Source organism: Toxotes jaculatrix, chromosome 5, assembly GCF_017976425.1.
Source record: "Toxotes jaculatrix isolate fToxJac2 chromosome 5, fToxJac2.pri, whole genome shotgun sequence".
Taxonomy (NCBI): domain Eukaryota; kingdom Metazoa; phylum Chordata; class Actinopteri; family Toxotidae; genus Toxotes; species Toxotes jaculatrix.
The window spans coordinates 356,016-375,504 of NC_054398.1; the positions used below are offsets into that span (position 1 = coordinate 356,016).

The window sequence follows — 19,489 nt, forward strand, 5'->3', positions numbered from 1 at the left end:
CAAAGAGCATCACCAAGGACAGCTCCCACCCTGGCTTTGCTCTGTTTGACCTGTTGCCCTTAGGAAGGCGCTACAGGCACATCAGAACAAAGACTAACAGACTCAGAGACTGTTTTTTCCCGAAAGCCAAAACCACACTGAACTCACACATGCACTGAACCCCACAGTCTATTCCCCTGACCCCCTGGACTTCCTTCTTTCTATCCACTCACTGTGCAATATCCGTATACTGTGCAATATTCATTAATGTGCAATAACCCATACTTTCTTGAACTGTGCACCTTACCCCCCCTTGTATTTTGTTTTTTAACTCTCTCTTCATATTGTTGTATAGCTTTCTTTTTACATATTTCGACTTGCACTAATCTTATTTTATTTTATTCTATTCTATGTTGTATACTTATACACATTGAACTGAATAAGATGCTTTCCAGCTTGTTGTACATGTAAAAGATGTATAATGACAATAAAAGGCATTCTATTCTATTCTATTCTATTTACTTGAATAAAACCATTATATGTTACTTTCTACTTCTCTAAGTTTCATAGGGAAATATTGTTCTTTTTACTGCACCATTTATTTTGAAATTTCATTGGTACATTCAGATGACTAAAACGGGAAATATCAAAAAAGAATGATGCATTATTACAAATGAAACTACTCATCAGTAAATAAAGTGATTCAGCTGCAACATTAAGGTTCTTCAAAATGACTTTTACTTACTTTCATCTGAAGTGATCTGAGTACCGCTACCACTGAAATCTACTCCATGTTTTTTTCTTTTCTTTTTTCTTTTCTTTCATCAAGTGTTTCTTCGGTTTCTTTGTGACTTCAAATGACGACCAGATGTTTTAACTTCTGTCCTCTGAAGTGACAAGCTCCACGCTGTCAACTGTTAAAAGCTTTTTATTAAAATTCATTTTTCAAAGTTTTGGCCACGAAGAATTGAAAGTAAAGGAAGAACAAAAGGAAAAATTCACTGTTAAACAACTGGAAACTCGAATCAAATGATCGACTTTGATTTTCTTACATTCACAAAGACGTTCAAATATTTCAGCAGCTGAATTTTACTGAATTTTAACAAACATTGTTTTTATCATTTGAATCGTGTCGGATCACTTTGATGAATTTCAGCTGCTTCTGACTTTTCTGATCGACTGAATTAATTTTACAGCTGTTGAGTGTTCAAACTGTTGTTTTCAACTCATCTTTCACGGTTCTCCACACTCAGGTGTGGAAATGAAGCTGGAGGCAGTTTAAACAGCTCACAGCACGTTCACCAACGCTCCGACCATGAAAACGCTCCAGGTCCAATTTGGAAATTAACTGAAGATGAAAGATTTCGTATCTTTGGCAGAAGTTCCACCTCAGTAAAAATCTAACTTCTCTCTGAAACATTTGGGGGGATTTCACATCACAGAGTCAGGTTAAAAATATGTGTCAGCTCCTTTTCAGCTTCTGATGGTGACCTTTGACCCTAGAAAAGACAGGTGCTGTAGACAGTGACCTTGTGGCTGATATCCTGCAGCAGGTCTTTCACAGCTGCCTCCAGCTCCACCAGCAGCTCCGCCTTTACCTCCAGAGTCCGCTGGTTGTCGTCATACGACTTCTCCAGATCTGAGAAACAGGAAACAAGTGGTCAGTTGCACCTCTAACGCTCATCAATCAATCAGTCAAGAACTTTATCACTGCAACAGCCAAACAAACACTGTGGTTTTACAGGAAGCCACGTTTTCAGCATCCTCGAAGAACACCTGTCGTGTTCGACACCTGGAGTCATGGCGGTCAGTCAGAGAATCTGAACGGAAACCTGTCTAAAACCTGGGTCTGATGCTGCTGTGTGATGTCAGTGTGATGTCAGTGTGATGTCACCTTTGAGCAGCTGCAGCTTGTTGCTCGCCTGCAACAACAGCTCTTTGGCTTCCTGCTGCAGTGACTCTGCCCTCTTCTTGGCATCAGCCACACCCCCTGCCTTCTGACCAATCAGCTGGCCCACTGTGGAGTACCTGTCCTTCAGGTCTGAGTCCAGGTCCTAAACACACACACACACACACAGAAATTAACTCGACTGAAGCTCTGGGAGCCTGCTGTGTGTGTCCTTCACTGTCCGCTGTGTGTTAGAATATGTCTCTGACAGGTGACCTCACCTTCTTCACCTCCTCAGCAATCTCTCTGATGCTCGCTGCATCCTGATTGGTCTGTTCTGTGCTTAAAGTGACATTCAGAGCTTTGTCTTTCAGCAGCGTTACGTCCTGCTCAAGCCTCTGCAGCCGCCGGGTGGCGTTGTTCAGCTTCAACTCCGCATCTGCCGTCTCTGACTGCACCTGAACACAACACGGAGAGACAAAGCGTTACCTTCGCGTTTCTGATGTGAGGACGGTAAATATTTTGTAACGTTTTCCTCTCGTTGGACGGTCAGCACTGACGATGGACAGCAGGTTGTTGGTGTCCTGGATGTCAGCAGCGGCCTGCTGGATGGCGCCGCTGGCGGCCATCTGGGCTCTATCAGCTTCCTCCAAAGCTCGCTTCACCTCCTCCGCAGAGACCTTCGCATCAGCCGCCTCCTCACTGAGCAACACAGAAAGTGACATTTCAGTAGCTGATTGAGAGAAATCTGTACGAAGGTTTGAGGGTTTCGAGTTTAAAGAGTCACTGAGAGATGAGAGTTTGTTGCGCAGATCCTTGTTGAACCAGGTCTACGCACTGAACTTCAGTCCTGGATGGACAGGTAGGACTCACCTGGCTCGACGGGCCTGGTTCAGCAGGTTCTCAGCTCTCTGGATGTCATCGGTGCTTTGCTGCAGTATGGTCTCCATGTGTCCCAGTTCTCCCACCTTCTGCCGGATCTCTTCGGTCAGGTTCTGCAGCTGAGTCGGCGTGGTCGGCATCTGCATGGCCAGAACCTCGTTAGCCACCAGCTCGATGCTCTCCAGGTCTGCGGCATCCTCTGAAACGGCACACGGCAGGTTTGTTAGTCGCCTGTCCGACATCTATCTACCGCATGGCTCTTAACACCTGAGGCAGCTGACCCTCGTGTTAAACAGGAAATGAGAGACATACGTGTTAAGAAGTCTCTGATCTGTCTGATGAGATGTCTCAGCTCCTCATTACTCTGGTCCACTTTCTGTTTGGTCCTGTTGGTCTTCATCAGCACGTCCTGAGCGCTCAGCTTCGCTTCGTCTGCCTTCAGCTTGGCCTCAGACACCTGAAGACAAACCACTGGTAATAAAATCCCACATGGTCCACCTGAAAAAGAACCGCAGACCAGGACCTGCCAGGACAAGTCAAACTCACCATCTTGGACAGTTTTTCCACTTCCCCCATGGCACCGGTGACTTCCTGTTCCAAATCTTGAGCCTTCCTCCAGATGTTGTTGGCTGTTGTCACCACACCGCCACATCCTTCGCCTCCACACCTGGTCCAACCCTCAGAGTCCACACAGCCCAGACCCTGACAGGTAGAGGGCCAGCACAAATCCTGACCCGGGGATGAACCACCACAGGTCTGAAAGAACGGAGACAGGAAGTAAACGCTGAATGTGTTTCACTAAAATTTTCACTAAAATATTCAAATTCACACTGAATGTTTCCAAGCAGCTCAGAGACGGAGACCTAAAGCAGAGTTTGGTGCTGTCCAGCAGCAGATGCAGGGACGGTTCAGCAGCCTGTCATGGACCAACAGGGTTTCTAGTTGTGGGTCAACACTTTTTTAATGTCAGTGCTTTTAGTTGTGTAGTTGAACCTGATATCGTCGGGATGTTATTAATAATTTTTTAATAATTAAAATTTCTCAGTAAAACTCGGTGTTAAACAAACCCGACGAACTCCACTTCAGGTTTTCACTTCTCACCTTGTGGCTGATCTCTGATAGGTCCAGAGTCTGCAGCTCTCCTGCCAGGTCATCCAGTCTCTGAGCATGCTCAGTGTGTCTCTTCAGGAACTCCCCTCTGGTTTGGTTTAGTTTGTCCTCTGTGAGTTGCCGTAGAGCGCTGGATGTTTCCACGGGGCTGCCGGTATCGACAGTGGAGGCGTTGGCTCGAGCTTCAGCTCCCTGAGACTGCAGGAAGTACTTAGTGACGCTGTCTGTCGCCCCTGGCAACAGACAGGAAGAAGAAATCAGCTGAGAAATCCTCAGCAAAGAAAACTTTATTCTGTGGGTTTAATGAGCCCGGCAGAGTTTGACCCTCACATCTGATCAATAATCAATACTCTTTAATGTATAATGAGTCAACTTGAATTGAGAGAACTGGTCCGGAAGATTCTCTGCATCACAGCTGGATAATGGGAGTGGACTCCCGACCTCTGACCTCTGCCTCTTTACCTCTGATGTCGGAGTTTTTGATGAACTCGACCTGGTCCAGCAGCTCCTGAACCGTCCGCTCCAGTTTCTGAGCGTCTGACGTCACAGAGTCTAATTTAGCTTCTGCGGCCGAGTCCTGGTCCTCCACCTGGATCAGAGTCTGTTCTGTGAGGTTCAACGTCTGGCTCATGGCACTCATGAGGTCACTGAGGGACAAACAAAGGTTTAAAGTTTAAATGCTTCACTCGACCTGTGTCAGGGTTTGATCGGATTAAAGTTAACCTCACCTGGCCTGTTGCAGCAGGTGCTGGATCTCGCTCAGTGGTTGCGAAGCCAGGTTCTGGTTCAGGAGGACCTGGATGTCGGCGGCGCTCCTCTCCACACTGTCCACGGACTTCTTGTACGGTCCACTGACTCCACTGGCTTTAATGGTGTTGACCTTGTTGACGAGGCGGTGCGTCTGATTGGTCAGCTGTCCGATGATGTCGTCCCACTCCGCGAAGCACTGGTGGCAGCGGCGGCAGTCGGGGAACGTTCCCGAAAATCCACGTGCACAGACGTCGCAGCGCGGTCCGGACACGCCGTCCACGCAGACGCAGTGACCGCTGACTTTGTTACACTGCTGCTCAGAGACACCGCGAGGGTCGCAGTCACACGCTGAGGAGGAGAGCACAGTGAGTAACACACACACACACACACAGCCAGACATGTACAGAGTGTGTGTGTGTGTGTGTGTGTGTGTGTGTGTGTGTGTGGGGGGGGGGGGGGGGGGGTCACAAGCTTTTCATTTACAGTAAAAACATTTTCGAGGAAGCGTCTCAGACAAACTGTGCAACTTCCTGTTCAACAAAAAACATCTGGTGAGTTGGAATGGTTTGTGTGTGTGTGTGTGTGTGTGTGTGTGTGTGTAACATCTGGTTTGTGTTAAACACAGTTGAAGCTTCTTTTTGATGCAGAAACAACAACCGTGCAGCAGATACACACACTAACACACACAGTAACACACACACACACACACTAACACAAACTAACAGACTCGGCCTGAATCAGTTGCTTTCATGTGTTCACAGCCCTGAGATTCATCCACTCGTTCCCTTTTCATTCTTCCTTTCCTTTCCTTCATCTATCTTCCCTTTTCCCTCTCTGCAGATCATCATTCCCCTCTTTCCTTCTTTCCTCTCAGCAGATCTGGTTCTGGCCTCCTTTCTTTTCTTTTCTTTTCTTTTCTTTTCCTCCCTCCCTCCATCCCTCGGCCTCCGGCTCTGTTTCTAAATAACAAAGCCTCTTTGTGGATTTCAGGGATATTTGGAGGTTCAGACAGATTCTGGTCTCTCCACGACAACGGGAACAGCAGGCCTCTGGGAACATCTGGACTTAATGGTTCGCAGCAGATCAGAGCAGACCGTGCTAGGAGTTGCGATGTTCCCATGATGCAACAGGGCAGTGGCTGCATGATTCTGGTTTCAGTCTCCCTTTTTAAAACAAAACAAGTCTGGTCTCTGAACCCAGATCTGGTTTCTGGACTCAGTCGAGGAACTCGAACCAGAGTTTTTCCTCCTCCAGAGTCGACCTCTGTAAGATCACTGCTCTCACATTATCACCTTCTTTCATGCAGTGAACATATGAACCTACCGTGACATTTAACCTCTGGGTCTCCCCAGAACAGCTCTCTGCACTCGTTGCACGTTCTTCCTCCGAAGCCGGGGCGACAGGAACACTGGCCGCTGATCTGTGGACCAGACAAAGGTTTGCATTCAAAACTCCAACAGAAAACTCATCGAAATACTGAAGCAGGACCCGACGGACTCACAGCTGAAAGATCCACTGGAAAACTACCAACCAGGTTTTACTGTTTGATCGGAAACTCAGGAACAAGCTCAGTGTGAACATGTGGTACAGCTGATACTTAAAGATCCTGTGATCTGGAACCATGGGTTCAGAGGGAACCTGATCCTGATCTTGATCCACAGGCCTTATTAATATCATAAGCTGTGCTGATCTGCCTGTCTGAGAGAACAAGATGGCCGACAGAAAAAAAAAAATGGCCCCACAAGACTAAAAGTGAATCGCCGATCAGAGTCAGGTATGCCAAGATACAGCTGAGTCACTGGTTGCTATGGTAACTGGGCCCCTGACTAGCCCCAGCACACAGCAAACAAAATCAGGTTTTTTGGGGAAAATTTTCAAAGAAGGCAATTAGAACAGAAGGGTCAGAGGTCAGAGGTCAGAGTTAGAAATATTCAGACTGAAGTCCACGTTTCTGTGTGTGTCATTTAAATCAGAAGAAACTTAAATAAATAAAGGCAGGTGGACACCAGGGCCGACGCTAACCCCGAAGACGTTCGCTCACACTCGTCGGACACTTTTCCTTCAGCTTCAGTAAAAACATGAAGAACCCAGTGCTTTCTGGTCCTCACCTCATCGCAGGACGTCCCGTACGAGTGTTTGGGGTCGCAGTCGCAGGTCCGGCAGCCGCGGCCGCTCACCATGTTCCAGGTGTCGGGCGCGCAGCGGTCGCAGTGTTGACCGACCACGTTCGGGAGGCAGTGACACTGGCCGCTGCCGCGGTCGCACTGACAGTCGCCGGATGACGGACAGCTGGATGGATCGGTGCCCAGCGGGTCACAGGCGCACTCTGCGAACAAAACCGTTCGTCAGGATTCATCAAGATCTCATTAAAGGTTTAATCCAGATCCGTCATTAAGGTTTATATTGGAATTTAAAGGTTCAGTCCCAAAGCTGCACGTTTGATCCGGTTTGACAAAACTTAACAAAAACTTTATTAATCCCCGTGGGGAAATTCTTTTGTTACGTACAAACTCCCAAATGAAAAGAAGAAAATTGTACAGAGAAGCAAGAATCTCAGCTGAAGATTTTATTCCAGTTTCATTTGTGATGTGCTGGATTCCACTGGTCTGTTCCAGCAATTTAATTCATTCATTAAATCATTCATTAATAATAGTTCACAGTAATAAATGACGGTTGCCCCAGTAACCCAGTATACTCACTCCTGCAGTCCTGCAGCAGGGCGTTGCCGTAGTAACCCAGTTTGCAGCTCTGGCAGGCGGCGCCCTCGCTATGGTGCAGGCAGCGCAGACACTCTCCGGTCTGAGCATCGCAGGACTCTGGGTCCAACATGTCAATGTTGTTGTTGCACTGACAGGGCTGACACCGCCCCCCCGGTTCACCAGGATTTCCATAGTAACCAGGTGAGCACTGGTCACAGCGAGCACCTGGAAAGGACAGGTGAGACAGACGAATAGAGCTGACGCTTCAGCTGCTTTCACTTCTCATTGTTCAGGCGATGCTTCACCGCACACACTGAAACTTTAACCGACCCTCCCTCTAATTTCAGTGCTTTCATAACAACTGACTCTCACTTTTTATCAACCACATTTAAGCTGCTTTGACCTTTGACCCCTCAGCTGACACTTCAGCACTGCGTGCAGCGCCGCCCGAGCAGCTCGCCGGCTGCAGAGGAAGCAGAGAGGAAACAAACAGAGGAAGTGGCTGATTCGTGCGTCTGTCAGCAGCTGATTTCAGCCTGAACGTGTCACTTCCTGCTGTAATAACAGACCTGTAGTCACATGACATTCCTGCTCTCTGACATCAAACTGAATCATAGAGCGTCTGCACGTGAAAACACTGTTTGCCTCCAGGAGGCAGCAGCTGTTTGAGCTGTGAGTTAAAGCTGGAGTTTATCTGTTGCTGAGAGAATCTCACTGGTTGTTTTTAATTCTGACAAACTTTGTTTGTACGTTTTTCCCTCAGTGTTAATAAAGTTTTTACCTCTATATCCAGTGCTGCAGACACAGATGGCCTGCTGGGAGTCGTCGCTGCGGTAACAACTTCCTGCGAACTGCCGTTGACTGTCGGGGCCGTCGGGACACATGCAGGGACGACAGTGGTCGCCTGACCCCAACACCGGGTCGCCATAGTAACCATCCAGACACCTACAGACAGGTACAAGGAGGTCAGGAGGACAACAAAGAAATCTGAATGTGATCACCTGAGGAACCTGCTTTCTTCAGTGTGTTATCCTGTGACGGACAGACAGACGGACGGACGGACGGACGGACAGATAGATGGACTGACGGACGGACGGACGGACAGATGGACTGACGGACGGACGGACAGACCGACGGACGGACTGACGGACAGACAGACGGATGGACGGACTGCTGTACCTGTCACAGCTGTGTCCCGTGCTGTGGTCCCGGCAGCTGATGCACCGCCCGGTGTTGGGGTCGCAGTCGTCGGCGTGTCCGTTGCAGGAGCAGGGTCGGCAGGTGGGGAAACCCCAGTGACCCGGCAGGCAGCGATCACACTGGCGACCGTACGCTCCCGACACACAAAGGCACTGACCGGCGAGCTGATCGCAGAACGGACTCTGCGAACCCTGAGGGTCGCACGCACACGCTGCACAAACACAACGACACAGAAGCTGTGGTTAGACACTGCAGAGAACACACACACACACACTTCCTGTTCAGTTTCTGGAAGTTTTAGAGAAACCTTTTCTCGCTGCAGAGTCAGAGACTGAACACTTCGTATTTTCATTGTCATGAAACTTGGTTTATTCTGTTCCTGCGCAGCTATTGGGTCTGAATGTGGCTGGAGGACATAATTTCGATTATCTATGAATCACACACAGAGCATGTATTGATAATCATTGGAGCAGTATTGACTGAATATATTTTGATTGGGTCCTGACCTCTGCAGCCGTTTGGTCCGAACTGGAACGTGGCTGGAGCACATCTGTCGCAGTTCCTGCCGACCACGTTGGCGCGACACTGACACTGACCGCCACTGGGGTCACACACAGTGCTGAGGGAACCCTGGGGGTCACACTGGCATTCTGGGAAAGGGAGTCCAACACGGGACAAGTTAGAAAACAAACTCCAAAGATCTGGTCTGAGAGAGACGATGGTTGAGGGACGAGGAGGAAACCAGCTGACGACAGAAACACTGATGAGTGACTTCACTCAGATCAACAACAACAACAGGAAGGAAAGGAGGAGAAACAGGAAGTTCATTCGAATGTTTGAATTCTGATGTTTTATGCTGCTTTTCTCTGGTCCTATGCGTGAATCGAAACCACATCTGGAAAGACCTGAACCCTGAGGGAACTTCCTCCTCATTCCACAGAGGTCAAAGGTCAGAGATCAGCAGCAGAACTGATCTGATCTGAATGATTCCTGGTCACACAAACAGAAAACAACATGGAACTGAACCTTCTTCTGACTCGTCTCATAAATAATCACTGACTCACACAAAGCTTGAGCTGAAGCTGCACAAACTCCTCTGCTCATTCAAGCTTCTGACAGCATGAGATTATTAAGGTGGAGTCATCAGGTTTAAGGTAGACAGCTGTACCTTTAGCTCCCTGATGCAACATGGCGGAGATGCTGAAGATGAAGTTTCTGCAGATGTCCGTCATTGGCGTCTTGACGACGCTCTGGCTGTTCTCCAGACAACGATAACGCTGGAAAGTTTCCCGCCCGCTGTTCCTGCTGGAGTCTCCTCCCTCTGAGGCTGTGAATATGTCCAGGTTCTTACAGTGCGGCATCAACACAATCTGAGGATAAAGAAAACCATGAGACTGACTGAAAGCACGTGGTCTACAGGTGTCTTCATCCTCCCCTCATCTTCCTCAGGGTCTGAGGATGAAATATCAGAGTTTCCTCACCGAGTCGATGAGTGTGTACGGAGAATGGACGTCGCTGAGGGCCGAGTACAGCGGCAGACTGAGCCGGACTGTGTAGTTCAGACCAGATTCAAAACAGACCGGTCTGGGAAGAACCACATACCTGAGGAGACACAGTTCCACCTGTTGTAAGGTTCAGGTACTGAAACACTTTGGTTCAGGTTCAGGTTGAGTGGGACTGTTACCGTGAGCCGGGGTGAAGTGAGATCATCTGGTTGTCGTCATCAGGTACAGTGTTGATACAGCGGCTGTCTGCTCTGATTGGTCCAGGCCTCATCACCGTCATCAGGACCTCCTCCCATTGGTCAGGCAGCTGCGGGACCAACAAGAACATAAGACTTTAACCCTCAGACCCTCTCAGATCCCCCCAGACCCCTCAGACGCCCTCAGACCCCCCCCCCCTCAGCCCCCCTCAGAACCCCCAGACCCCCCTCAGACCCCCTCAGAACCCCCAGACCCCCTCAGACCCCCCAGCCCCCCTCAGACCCCCTTAGACCCCCCCAGACCCCCCTCAGATCCCATCAGACCCCCTCAGACCCCCCTCAGATCCCATCAGACCCCCTCAGACCCCCTCAGAACCCCTCAGACCACCTCAGGCCCCCGCTCCATGTTTCAGAGCAGCTGAAAACTTTCCTCTGATAAACCTTAGAGTCAGTTCTGGTTTCTACCTGTTAAAGTGAGTTTCCTGTGTCTCTGTAGATAATTTTAGAAAGAGTCTGGTCTGAACCTGCTCTGTATGGAAAGTAGCTTGAGACTGATTGATTCAGCGTTATAAATAAAAAAGGTTCCCAGGTTTCATTGAACCAAATGTCTGGTGGTTTTTATTGACTCGGTCTAAGCGAGACAGCAGTGTCCGATCATATAGTTGGAGTTCTGCTGATGAGCTGGGCCAAACCAGTGTTGTACCTGAGGCTCGTAGCGGATGAGGATGTCGTACTCCATGGACTGAGGGATGTCGCTGATAGAAAATTCTAGGAATGCTCCCTCTGGGACGTTGACCAGCCCAATACCTGTCCAAGTGGGACTGCGGTCCTGAGGGTGGGGCCTTGGTACCACCGTCACTCCCTGAAGAGATGAGATGAAAACATGAAACCTCGGTCGATTAGAAAATACAGTAAATAGAAGGGAGCTAGTATTGATCTTTGTGGAACAACTTGATTGAAGAGCCTGAAGGTGAAGCTGTGCCAGAAATCTCTGCTCTGCTTCTACAGGACTCTGTAATTAACCATCTGAACACCTGAGTTCAAGGTTTAGCAGCAGCCTTCATCTCCCACAAAGATCTGATCTGAACCAAACGCTGTTTAAAATCAGAGAAGAACCCGATGTAAACACGCTGAAACTGGGTTGTCCCAGAGGACTCTCCAGAGGACAAGTTCAAAAGACATATTCAGAGGACAAATCCAGAGGCATCAACAAATTTCTTTGCTTTCTTATAGATATAGTATAATTTATAATATTTTATATATATATATATATATTTATTTATTTATTTTAATGAGATGGAGTCTTCAGTTTTCAGTTTGAATTTCAAATTCTTTTTTTTTAATCTGCTCCACAAATTAGAATTTCAGCCGACTCGTACGCAGCCTGTGAACCTGGGCCGGACCGACACGTACAGGTGAGTCAGCAAAGAATGATGTTGTATCATTTGTCCAAGTCTAATAAAAACCAGTGGAACAAAACACGGCTCCAGTTCTGTTGTTTTCCACACGGAAACCATCGTCCACAGAAAAATTGCAGGATTTAAAGGTGAAGAAAAAAAAACATGTCAGAGGTCAAAGGTTAGAAAGCGACTCACAGGTCCAAGCGTGGCGTCCTCTGCCTCGTAGGTGTAGTGATCGAGTGCGATGAAGTAAAATCCAGACTCAACCTGATCGCAGCGACGGCCGAACATGTGATCTCTGCATGTGCACTGACCACTCACCTGATCACACCTGCCGAGCAAAGAGCAGGAAAACAAACAAACAGCTGAAGCGGCCTCTGACGTTTCCAGGAACAAAACGAGAAGCTGCTTAAAACTGTTTGTGTCGCTTCTCACCTGAGCTCAACGCCGAGCGTCTCCAGCTGAGAATTTCTGAACATGTGACGTTTTCATCACGACTGAAACAATGTGAGCATAACTAACCTTTTCCTGGAGTCAAGACAAAGACTCACAAAGACCAGCATGCACCTGGAGACAGGTGTGTGCACTGGGAGGAGGCAGTTAGCAGCTAGCAGCGACTGGGACGTAAACTCACCGGTTGTTAACAGCTCCTCCGAGGTCGCAGTCACATGGTCTGCAGCCGTCCATGTCGTTACTGAGACCCCAGTGTTCGGGCTGATGGCACAGACACACACAGCAGGTGTTAGAGACGCGTCAGTAAAAAGCTGATTTACAGCATCACAGGAAGTCACTGTCTCCAGTCTCTGATCGGACCTGTCAAACATCTCGTCTCTCTGTGATCTAACACAGGTGCTGGACATTAAACGTGAGAATGAGAAGCTAAAGTCAGTGTTCAGTCGCTGGATGTGTTCGGTGAATCAGCCGCTCAGATCATTATTCTGAGTGTTACACCTGTTCCTGGTGGCTGCGTCCGTGTTCTAGCATCAGCACATGGTCTGAGCTCAGTCTGAGCACGTTTGGTCTGATGACTGTTTTAAATCACACTGTCCAGTAAACGTATGTTCTCACCACACACTGGTCACAGTTTGGTCCCGTCACCAGACGTTTACAGAAACAACTTCCTGTTTCACTGTCGCAGGGATTTCCTCCAGGAACTGTTCCCAAGGGGCTGCAGGCACACGCTGAAACAGAACATCAGAGCATCAGAACATCAGAACATCAGAGCATCAGAGCATCAGAACATCAGAGCATCAGAGCATCAGAGCATCAGAACAGAACAGAACTTTATTGTCCAGCTGAGATAAAGGGGAGGAGCAGGGAGATAAAGAAACCCTCATTCAGCTGATTAAACGAATCCTTAGCGTCGCCCTGAAGGGAGCGACTCACCGACTCATCATGTGACCATCGTCCTCACTGCCTTACAGATCCTGGTTAGCTTGTTTTTGTTGACTTGTTTAGTTGTGCTCACAGCAAACAGGGACACTGAAAACAGGAATACTGAGCCTAACCCCACTGCTGCTTCAGTTTCCTGAATAAAAACATGAATCAGCAACAAGCTGGACTCACTGCACTGTTCCAGCCAGAACAATGAACAGTACACACACTAACACTGACTGTGTCTGTAACTGTGTGTCGTGCTTCCTGTATCCACATGGTGTGTGTGTGTGTGTGTGTGTGTGTGTGTAATGCCTTATTTTCGTACCTTTACAGCCCTCAGGCTCGTCGCTCAGCCCGTAATGCGCCTGTTTGCAGCGCTCGCAGCGTTCTCCCTCCACGTTGACTTTGCAGCGACACTGACCTGCGATCAGCCCAGCTCGAACGTCTGTCATCCGGTCACACATGCCTCCGTTCAGAGAGCCCAGGGGGTCACAGTTACAGGCTACGGAGACACACGCAGGACAAAACACAGCCTGATCGTAAAGATATCCGTAATAACCAGAGGCAGATGATCACACACCAGGCAGCGTGGACTCACCTTGGCAGATGCTGGGGTCTCTGACGTCTCGCTCTGGATGTTGGTAGTAAAACGGTTTGCACTGCTCACAGCTGTGTCCGGCCGTGTTGTGTTGACAGTCGTCGCAAACGCCTCCACTGACGTTTCCTGAAGCCACGAACACGGCCATGTCGAAGTGACACGAGTCCGAGTGCTGGTTACAGTTACACTCTACGAACACCACAGAAGAAGACGGGATCACAGCTGTTTCACACCAAAGTCACGAGGATCACTGATAAATCTGAAATCATGAAAACAGACTGAAACAGGAACCGAGGTAGCTGCTTCGACCTGTCCCAGTACGCCAGAAACCAGTAGAGTCTGGGTTTATACTGGTCATCTTCCAACAGAAAGCAGCCAGCAGCAGCAGAAATCAGTGCAGAGACCAGCAGAAGAGACAAACAGAGACCAATCAAAAACCAGTATAAACCAGTATGGACTCACTCTTGCAGGCGTTGGTGTTGCGACCCTCGGCCGGTCTCCAGGGAAGGTCGTGGTGGAAATCCTGACACTGCTCACAGTTCAGACCTTTGGTGTTGTGGTTACACATGCAGTGACCGTGCACCTGGAGTCACATGAAAATAAATGAAAACAGAATCACCTGCAGGTCATCAGTGTCCCACAGAGACACACTGGAGACTGTCTCCTGCAGCTTGTCTCAGCCTGCTCCTTCAGGACCTTGTACCCTTTCAAGAACTCACCATGCCCTCCCGGGTCTGTCCGGCCCCTTGGATGGGGGCGCACTCGGAGGCGTGTCCGTAGCAGAAGCAGTTTCCTCTCACCACCATGTCGTAGATGGCGTAGTAATACTTCTCTTTGACCTCTATACGCGAGTCCAGCAGATTGTCTCCCAGCGTGTGCAGTTTGGTGAACTTCACCCGCAGGTTGGTAATCTTCAACATGTCTGAACAAAATAAACCAGTCACAGGTCAATAACTGATTTACAGGTGATCAATAACCCTGACAGACGGTGGCGTTAGTGTGTGAGGACTCTTACTCTGGATTCTGGGGCTGTAGGGGTCGTCGATCCTGAACGCCGGGTCCAGAACTCTGAAAATTACCTGGAAAAAAGAGACGTTTCACCAAGAGTAATGAAGATGTCCTTCTGATGACATCACCAGGCTGTCTCATCAGGTCCACTTTATAACCCACCTGCAGCACTCTGATACCTGTAGGAGTATCAGAGTGCTGCAGTAGTATCAGAGTGCTGCAGTACCTCTCCCTCAGTGGATGGCTCGATGTCGGAGTAACGCGAGTCACAGATGACGTCATCAACCTTCTGCATTGGACCCTGGGAAATGTGGGGGAAAGATGTCTCGCAGTCGTAGGCGAAGTAACGATAAACCTGCCACGTCTTCCCAAAGTCAGCTGACCGCTCGATCACCATGGCAGCAGGACGAAACGTCTTAGGACAGAAAACCACAGAAAAAACAGTGAGATCCCACCGAGAATCGATGACACGGAACATGGAGACAACACGTGATGAAGCAAAGAGTCTTTGAACCTCCTGTTCCTCTGGTTTAATGTGTGTCTTTACATATTAATGATAAAGATATTAACATTATTCTTGCGCTTCTGCTCTGAGCAGGATGCTCAGAGCAGTGGACGTTAAACTTAGTTTTAAAGTCAAACTGGTCGAGTGATTTTAGAACTGGGCTGAGATCAGCTGACACTCTGGGGACTGAGAGGGACTCTGACCTGTGACTCGTTTAAAGGTCCCACATTTTACACTTTGCCTCTGTTTTATTTGGAGTTTTGATTTTCATAAGAAGATAAATTTTTGGGTTACAGCAAAGTTAGAGAGCACGCTCTCAGGATCAGTGCCGTGAGCTGAGAGAGTGAAACTGAACGAGCGGCAGAGAAATCGTCAGGTTGGAGCTGTGCGATTCCCCAGAACCCCCTGCTGCGTGCACCTGTGTAGAACTCACCTTGAAGGTCATGATGAGGTGTGTGAAGTGAAACTCTGCCTCCAGGTTCAGTTGGACGGTGACGTTCTCCAGACCTGCAGACGGGACAGACAGAGCCGTGAGCTTCGGATCAGAAAGTCTGACTGAACCGAAGTGGATGAAAAAGAACTCTGAGACGCAGCAAACGTCGGATTCTGTTGTTGTGTTTACTGAGGAGACGTTTTATATGACGGGTGAATGGAAATAAATGTGCAGGGATGTCCTCAAGGACGATCTGCTGAGACGGTTTCGTTTGTTATTTAGAACAAATCCACCGGGAAACTTTCAGATAGTAAAGTTTTAGTTCATTCAGCGACGAGTTGTCGCTGAATGGTTACGGCACAGTTCAATTCCAGTCACGGACGTTAAGTTTAATAAAAAATAAAAAGTTTACTCACATTAAATAGTTTAAAGTTAAAACTGTGTGCCCCTGATCAGTGGACCCTAACCTCCTGTTACCCAGAATTCCTCACACCATTTAATCTGAGCCCAGAGGCCAAACCTGTAACAACATGTCTGACCGACCGAAGCCACGGGAGGAGTTCACCTCTGACCTCTGACCCCTTTGTTGTGTTTCTCACCGTTCTCGGATTGCCACCACGTCTTCAGTCTGTTCGGAGCAAACGTGGTGACGACGTTCTCGATGCGATGGCTGCTTGTCTGATCGATCGGCTCGTCATAGGGAGCCGCGGAGTCACACACGAAACACTTCTTCTCCTCCTGGTTGATCAGAGAGAGACAAAGGCAGAGCGACGTGAGCCTCTTTCTTAACAGGTCGTATGGACGAGGACAGAGAGACGGGGGGACAGGGAGATGGGGAGGAGGCAGCAAACGGTTAATAATGAGCTGAATTCCTCAGATTCCTCTGCTGCTGCTGCTGCTCAGTGGAGAGGAGGAAACTTTCCTATCTGACCCGAACCCAGTCTGCAGATCTGTGATCCACTTCCTGTTGTACACCAGTATAAACCAGTATAAAATCATGTGTCCGACACGTTGAAGAAAAACTTTGGTCGGTTGAAAGTTTAACATTTAAACACTTTGACTGTTTTCCCTTTTTTTCATTCATTCATTCATTCCTCTGCTCCCTTCTCTGCTCCCTTCTCTGCCTCCTTCTCTGCCTCCTTCTCTGCCTCCTCCTCTTCCTCCTTCTCTGCTCCCTTCTCTGCCTCCTCCTCTGCCTCCTTCTCTGCCTCCTTCTCTGCCTCCTCCTCTGCCTCCTTCTCTGCCTCCTCCTCTGTTCCCTCCTCCTCTGCTCCCTTCTCTGCCTCCTCCTATGCTCCCTTCTCTGTTCCCTTCTCTGCCTCCTCCTCTGCCTCCTTCTCTGCTCCCTTCTCTGTTCCCTTCTCTGCCTCCTCCTCTGCTCCCTTCTCTGCCTCCTCCTCTACTCCCTTCTCTGTTCCCTTCTCTGCCTCCTTATCTGTTCCCTCCTCTGCCTCCTCCTCTGCCTCCTTATCTGTTCCCTCCTCTGCCTCCTTCTCTGTTCCCTTCTCTGTCAGAGTGAAACCTGGAAACTCGTTATTCTCTCGTTATCTGAAACATTTTCTTCTTCTTCTGTTTCGAGTTGTTCAGGAGAAATAAATTAAATTGTTAGAAACATTATAATCTGTGTCCGTCCTGTGATTGACAGGTGACCTGTCCGACGTCCAGCAGCAGAAGAATGAACCAGTTCCAGACGAGTCGCTGATCGAACAGAGATTCAGATGTGGATTTAATCTGGATTAAACACCGACGCTCTGCAGACACTTCACACGCTCAGGCCAGAGAAGTGATCAGGGATCAGCCCGAACTGTGGCCATGATGTTTACAGAATAAGCCTCACACTGAGCACACTCAGTTTACTCAGTGTCTGATTGGACGGCTTCAGTGTGACCTTTCACCTTTAAGTGGTCTGTATTTTTTCCTCGGGAACATCTGGACAAACATCTGTCTGCTGTTAGAGCTCAGTGTTTCCTTATAGGGACGGTTAGGTTTACACAGGAAGCACTGCAGACTAAAACACACACACACACACACACACCCACACACACAGAGTCTCCAAACAGAGCACAGCATGTGTGTGTGTGTGTGTGATCATGGACAGGAAGGAGGTGTGTGGTGTTGTGTGGTGTGGTGTGGTGTGTGTGTGGCAGTGTGTGGTGTTGTGTGGTGTTGTGTGTGGTGTTTATTCCCTCTCTAGCTCGCCTCTCTATCGGTGGTCGAGCCAGGGAGGAGGAGCCATCTTTGATTGGTTGTTGTTGTTGTTGTTTGGCGTGCTTACAAACAGGTGTGGAATTTACCTGCAGGTGGCTGACGATGCAGAATGGCTCGGGTCGGTTCAGACCACAGGTGGAGGTGGATGACAGCTGGTGAGCTCGGCCAATCAGAAGGTCTCCCGTTGCGGGGTAACAGCTGCCCTCAGTGCAGACGTCGCTGAGCTCCGGTAGGCTGAGCTCATCCGGATACCCGCCCACCGAGGCCCCGTCCTCTTGAGCACAGGTACATAGCTGCAGAGCTGAGAGGGGAGACTCTTATTTTGAAAGTCTAACACACTGAAACGGCTTCATAAAAACTCTCAGAGCTGATCTGAGATCAGACCTCAGATTAAACTGAGTACAAAGAAGAACCGCGCGCACACGCGCGCGCACGGACTCTCTTATATGTAAAATCAACATTTTCTGTGAAACCTGAGATTCAATCTTATCAACATGAAATTAACTTGTCAGATTGAAAATCTCAGTAAACAAAGTCTTTATTTTCATTTTAATAAAACTAAAGATTAATAATTAGATTCATTAACAACAACAACAACAACGATGATGATGATGATGGTGATGATGATGATGATCTGCTCAGTTTAATCCTGAAAACGGATCCGGGGTCAGATTTCCATTCAGCTGATCCCTGATCAGATCTACTGCTGCTCTTTGATGTCTGATGAAATCACAGCTCGTTTAACTGATCACGAGCTCCAGTGAAATTTATATTATTTCATTTATATCTAACATTTCCTTCAGTTTCCCGTCTGAGCTCATCAGGGACCGAAACAACTGATCGATTATTCAAACAGTTACTGATCAGTTTTCTGTGGGTAAATAATTGTTTCAGCTTGAATTCGGAGGTTTATCTGATCAAACTGAACAAAGAGCTGAAGAAGGAATTCACTCAGTAAAATCACGAGTTTAACACAAAGTCGGTTTTTTTTCTGCAGATTTTTGAGCCAAAAGTTAAAAAAAAAAAAAAAAGTTTAAAAACAGAAAAGTGATGAGAAACCGGATCGAACAGGTTTTCAGATTTTTAAAAAAATCAAAGTTTTAAAGCGAATGAAAAAGTTTAAATAAAGTTTGAGCAGAAACTCACCGAGAAGCAGCGCGAGCTGAAGCAGCACGAGCTGAAGCTCCGACATGATGCTGATTCGACTCAAACCGGATCCGTGAAAACCTGAAGACCCGCAGAGACCTCCGAACCTCCAGACCCGCTCAGACCCTCAGGACTCTCTAACCCCGCAGACCTCCTCAGACCTCCGGGCTCCGCCTCCTCAGATTCACCGGCAACTACACCTCAGGACCGCACATCCGACTTTCAAAATAAAACTACATTCATCCGGTGCGTCCAAGTCTGAATCCTGGAAACACCTGAAAGCTTTTACTTTAACTGCTCTCTGACCAAAGTCTGTGTGAAGTCTCTGTTCTGTCAGTGTTTGCTCTTTTTGCTGTTTATGTGTTTCATCGAAATGTTTTCACAGATCTCCTCCACGGTTCAGCGCCGGGAAAAGATCCCGCTCGAATCACTGACCGAACGTCACCCACTTTTATTTAGAACCGACCAGCTGTGACAGAAACATCAGCAGGAAGGAGCTCGAGAAAGTACCAGAGGTTGAAGGAACAGCTGGAACAGATGTGAAAGATGAAGACCAAAATGGTCCCAGCAGTAACCAGTAACCAGAGCTGTGACCCCCCCCCCC

The 19,489-nt window shown here is 48.3% G+C and overlaps 1 protein-coding gene across 1 annotated transcript; it reads right to left on the reverse strand.

The window, feature by feature from the left end:
* Nucleotides 1–891: 891 nt before the first annotated feature.
* lamb1a (laminin, beta 1a) lies at nucleotides 892–19,022 on the reverse strand. The gene is made up of 33 exons (XM_041038684.1): nucleotides 18,886–19,022; nucleotides 17,826–18,040; nucleotides 16,131–16,269; nucleotides 15,532–15,605; nucleotides 14,820–15,008; nucleotides 14,601–14,664; nucleotides 14,305–14,507; nucleotides 14,048–14,168; nucleotides 13,586–13,774; nucleotides 13,313–13,489; nucleotides 12,679–12,791; nucleotides 12,245–12,324; nucleotides 11,806–11,941; nucleotides 10,914–11,072; nucleotides 10,193–10,320; nucleotides 9,990–10,110; nucleotides 9,677–9,878; nucleotides 9,015–9,158; nucleotides 8,488–8,719; nucleotides 8,090–8,253; nucleotides 7,309–7,533; nucleotides 6,718–6,935; nucleotides 5,933–6,029; nucleotides 4,588–4,957; nucleotides 4,322–4,506; nucleotides 3,851–4,092; nucleotides 3,296–3,505; nucleotides 3,062–3,206; nucleotides 2,741–2,948; nucleotides 2,428–2,569; nucleotides 2,149–2,325; nucleotides 1,874–2,033; nucleotides 892–1,618 (listed from the first exon to the last, which is right to left on the reverse strand). The coding sequence occupies exons 1-33, from the start codon at nucleotides 18,929–18,931 to the stop codon at nucleotides 1,479–1,481; spliced, it is 5,415 nt and encodes a 1,804-aa protein (XP_040894618.1). The 5' UTR covers nucleotides 18,932–19,022; the 3' UTR covers nucleotides 892–1,478.
* Nucleotides 19,023–19,489: the final 467 nt, after the last annotated feature.